We start from the raw sequence: 4,895 nt of genomic DNA on the forward strand, positions 1-4,895 counted from the left end.
GGGGGGGGGGCACAACCCCCAAAGCTGCATTTTCCCCTTTCGAGGCACTCCAAACTCCCTCAAATCTCCCCAGAATCCCACATACCCTTCCTGGGTCTCTGGTACCAGCCCATCTGTGGAGAGGAAAAGCAGAGAGAAGCAGCGTTGGCACCCGGGCAGCGACGCCACCCTGGGCACCCGAAAGGGACACAGCAGGGACCCCCTGCCCGCCCTCCTCACCGACACCGCATTTTCCCCTTTCGAGGCACTCCAAACTCCCTCAAATCTCCCCAGAATCCCACATACCCTTCCTGGGTCTCTGGTACCAGCCCATCTGTGGAGAGGAAAAGCAGAGAGAAGCAGCGTTGGCACCCGGGCAGCGACGCCACCCTGGGCACCCGAAAGGGACACAGCAGGGACCCCCTGCCCGCCCTCCTCACCGACACCGGAGCTGGCAGCACGTCGCCTGCGAGGGGGTGCTCGGAGGACCACTTCACCACTCGGTTCGGCAGCTGAGTCGTCTTCTTCCTCCTCCTCTTCCTCACTGTCCTCAAAGTCGAAGGCTTCACCGAGGTCCTCCTCCCCGTGGGGTAGGGGGCCGGGGGTCTCCAAGGCGATATGGTCACCTGTGAGCAGAAATGCCATCACTAGGTGTCCCCCAGTATGGATGGAGGAGGGGATGGGAGGAGATGGGATGGAGCGGGGATGGGGAAGGAGCATGACCCCCCAAAAACTGCCAGATGCAACAGCCCTTCGTGTTTTCCCGACCTCGAGAGGCTCCAATGAGGATGTGTAGGATACCCCTGGATGATGTACCCCTCCCCTTTCTGCCCAAGGTTGGGTGGCACCCCCTCTAAACACCCCCAGCCCCCCAACTCTGGTGGGTTGACAGTACCTACTGCAGGGTGGGGGGGCAGCTCGGAGGAAGCCATGGCGCAGGGGGTCCGGATGCTCCGCCTGGGCCCTTCCCCGAGGCTTTCCTGCAGGAGAGGAAGAGAAATGCGTTGAGAGAGAGAGGACATCACCCCCCTAAATCTGTTCCCAGGAGAGGAGGGAATGCGGGGGGACCCCAGGTGTGATGGATCCAGCTCTGGCTGCTGCAAAACCTCGTGAGGAAGGAGAAAAGCTGCTCCCAGGTCCCAGTTTGGATGACAAATCCACCCCGTGCACGGTAAATTTATCCCGTGCACGGCAAATCCAGCTCCGAGCATCACGCCTGAAGGTCTGGGAGGGTGGGAAGCGCCAAGCATCCTCCTCGCCGATCGATGGCTTATCCGCTGTGGTAACCAGAGACATCCGGCACAACGCCCTGAAAGGTCGCCAAGAGGAAGAGGAAGGATGGAGCGAGGACCCCCTCATGCCCCGGGGACAATGCAGTGGGGACAAACGATGCCTGAGAGCCTGCAAAGAGCCAAATGGGGCCAAACTCTGCTAATTCCATCCTTCTGGAAGCAGCAACCAGTGTACGACAGACGCCACCACCCTGCTCTGAAGAGCCGTGACACCCCTCCTCAGTGCCCATTTCTCCCTGTACCCTCATTTCCCCTGGGAGGGGGATGCACAGACACAGGATGATCCCCCCCAAAAAAGGATCTATTTATTCCCCCTCAAAACCCCTTTGAGCTATGGCACAGCGTGAGTGCAATGGCCCCAGGTGGGTTTGCATCAAACCATACAGCCCTGGGGCCATATATATATATATACACATACAGACACACACATATATATATGTAGATGTAGAGCACAGCAGGAGGGAGCTGAGGTCTGGGACCACATCCCACATTTGCATTTACCCCTGGAAAACGAGCTCTTAACCCCCTCGCCACCACCGTACGAGCACAAATTGATGTTGCAACCCCACCAGGCTGCTCAGGGCTCAGCACCCCCAACCCCATCCCATCCCCAACCCCATCCCATCCCTTTCCAAACCATGAAAACAACACCAAAAATCCAAATAAAACTCCTCTTCCCCTCCCTGACCTGCGTTACTGCCGCAAATATCCTCCTCCAGCCGCTTTCACAACCACCCCGTTGCGTCCGTAAACGCTATAAGACGGATTTATTTGGGAGGAGAACGGAGTGACGCTTATTTTTTTGCCTCCTTGAACTCTTTCTTTCTCAGCCCTCAAAACAGAAAGTGGTTGGCAGCCGAGGTTGCTCTCATGTGTCACCTAATCTGCTTCCCATTAGAGTGGGAGCAGGCAATTCCCTCCTCTTCCCTTTTCTCCAAGCTCCAGGTTTTCCTCCCTACGGATGCAACACCAACCGAGGCATAAATCCGGGATAAACCTGCCCACCAGGAGATGCGACGGAGCCGGGGACCACGAGGGAAAAAAGAAAAAAAGCCCTATTTCTGAAGCAACACCTCCGAAAAAAAAAAAAAAATAAGCAAAGTGAAGAGAAAATAACAAAACCTGGGTAAAATAAACCCAGCAGTAGGATGATGACAGTTTTAATCCAGAAACCAGTTTGCTTACTGGTTTGCTTCGCCCTTCCAGCAACCCGACGGCTTCTGCATTTGGAGGACGACGCGCAGGCGGGCCCCGCGGCTCGGTCCCGATTTTATCCCGCTAGCGGGGCAGGAGAAGGTCACTTCCCATTTTGACAGTTGACATAAGCTCCCATCAGCCCAATTTGTCCCCAGGGCTGGTTATTTTCCCGGCTGCGAGCACGCAAGAATTACCACCTCTCCAAAACAACACCCCCACCCCCACCGACCCTTTAATTAGGTCTTGCTAAATTAAGAAAAAAATATAAAAGTGTTATTTTGCATTATTTTTTTCCCAGTAAAAAGTGGCATCGGGGGTTGGAGCATCCCAGTAAAATGCATCCCATGGGTCAAAAACTGGCGGGAAAGAACTGCCCTACCAGGGAGATGCCCCTGGAGCAGACACGGAGAGTGAAAAGGAGACACAGAATAATCCCAGAAGGATCGCAGGGATGCAATATAACCCGAGAAGGATGTAGGGATACTCTATCATCCTTGGAAATATGGATTTTAACCCCATAGGAGCTGCTGGGTCCTCAGCCTGCCGCCAGCAAACAGCTCCGGGCGGCATCCAGAGTCAATTTAGCCCCGTCTCCCTCCCAACCTGGGAGGGAAAAATAAATAGAGGCGGCTCTAAATAAAGGCAGAAGAGCAGGGCCATCTGCTAAACCCGGCCCGACCCTTCGCCCAGCAAGCTGGCAACTATTTGGCTTTATTTTGTTTATTTTTAGCCGCCGGGATGGAGAGCGACAGGTCCCAGCTGGCGGTGCCGGCTGCCAGCCCCGCTCCCTGCTTAAAGCATCCTTCCCTCCACACACACCTCCTTTTTTCTTAATTATAGGGGCTGGCAAAAATAAAATAAAATAAAATCAATAAATGCATAATATCCCAGCAGGGATGCAGCTGGGATTTACCCCAGGAATCCCTCCTGCTCCGCATCCCCGCCATGTTAATCCCTCCTTATAAATAACCCTGTTGCTATTTATAAGGGATGGGGAGGGTAGAAGTAAGAATCAATTTTTATCTCCCCAAAGTTGCCTTCTGCTCCTTATTAATTCCTCCAGGTGACCATCCCGCATCCCAACCACCAGCTCAAGGCTTATTTCACCACCTGGATGATTTTCCACCATCACCTCAGCCAAAAAAATAAACTAAAATAGAATTAATTCAGATTATTCCCAGCAGGCAGGATGCTGGGGAAAGTGGCACGGTCCCCAGAGCAAAGCAGAGATGGTTTTCTCCTCCAAATCCTGCTCCTTTAAAACAATAATTAAAAAAAAAAAAACAACAAACCAGCAAATATTTGCTGCAAATTAAGTTGGTTTTGTTTTTTCCAGCCCTAACTCAGTTGGTGCGGCGCCTTATTTTAAGGGCCGAGTGCTTTATTGCCCACTTTTCCAAGGAATTAATCGCAGAGATTTGAAGGTGTCAGGGTGGGAACGGAAGCTCTGATGAAGACAAAAATTATCCCACGTCTTCAAAATTCCCCCAAATTGGTGTTTGGGTGGGGCTGGTGGAGGCGCCAACGAGGGGCGGCTCAGCAAGTGGTGGAAATGAAACGACAGTGAAAAAATATGGGGGTTCTCCCCCCTAAGAAAAGCCAAAAGATGGATTTTCCCCCCCCCCCAAAAAAAAACCCAAAAATGGGGGTTCCAAGAAAAAAGCCAAAAGGATAGGGTCTCCCCTGAAAAAAATCCATGAAAATTTAAGATTCAAGGCGATCTTGCAATTCTATTTTCAAAAAACTCTTGCCAAAAAGGCACCATCTTATGGTAAAAGCTCTTCCAGAACACAGTGTTCCCCTCTTTCGCCTCGAAAAGGCTCTTCTGGGCAAATACCCGGCAAATATTCCAGCTAAAAACCCCCAAGACCTGGAAAAGTGCCTCTGTTTTCCTTTTGCTTTTCCTTTTCAACATCACCGACGAACCAGAAAAAATCCATCCCTTGTCCAGCTCGCGCCGTGAGAAGTGCAAACGTGTGTGTGGGGGGGGGGGAATAAGTAAAAAAAATGAGAATTCTAGCACTTAAATTAAAAAAAATAACCCACTTTGCAAAGATTTCTTGTGGAGACCCCAAAAAGCAATGGAAAAGCCTTATTTATTGCCCCCAAATCCCCAAAATGTGATGCTTATCCCAATCTCCAACTTTCAACGCTTTGCAAAGTATTTGCAAAGTTTACCCGCTGCAAAACTATCCCGGAAAGGAATTTCAAGGGAGAAGAATTTGAATCAGAAATACCACCAAAAAAGGGGAAAAAAGGAAAAAAAAAAAAAAAAAGGATTTCCCCCCCCCATCGGTGTTTCCAGCTCAAAATTCCCAACAATTTGGGGGTTTTGTTTTATTGCAGAACCTCTCCCACCCTTTGCGAGCGACTTTCCCCACTGCCATTGCATTGGGGTCACCTTATTTTGACTAAAAAGGTGACAAA

General features: G+C 51.2%; 1 protein-coding gene across 1 annotated transcript in view; it reads right to left on the reverse strand.

Annotated features, from left to right (window-relative positions):
• The window catches only part of ARHGEF10L (Rho guanine nucleotide exchange factor (GEF) 10-like), a 106,192-nt gene extending 105,281 nt beyond the window's left edge, over positions 1-911 (reverse strand). Inside the window, 3 exon segments of the mRNA XM_009889999.1 lie at positions 286-313; positions 420-605; positions 875-911. Of these exon segments, the coding sequence (XP_009888301.1) occupies positions 286-313; positions 420-605; positions 875-911 (251 nt within the window).
• Positions 912-4,895: the final 3,984 nt, after the last annotated feature.

The sequence above is a fragment of the Charadrius vociferus genome, unplaced genomic scaffold, assembly GCF_000708025.1.
Source record: "Charadrius vociferus isolate BGI_N301 unplaced genomic scaffold, ASM70802v2 scaffold838, whole genome shotgun sequence".
In the NCBI taxonomy this organism is placed as follows: domain Eukaryota; kingdom Metazoa; phylum Chordata; class Aves; order Charadriiformes; family Charadriidae; genus Charadrius; species Charadrius vociferus.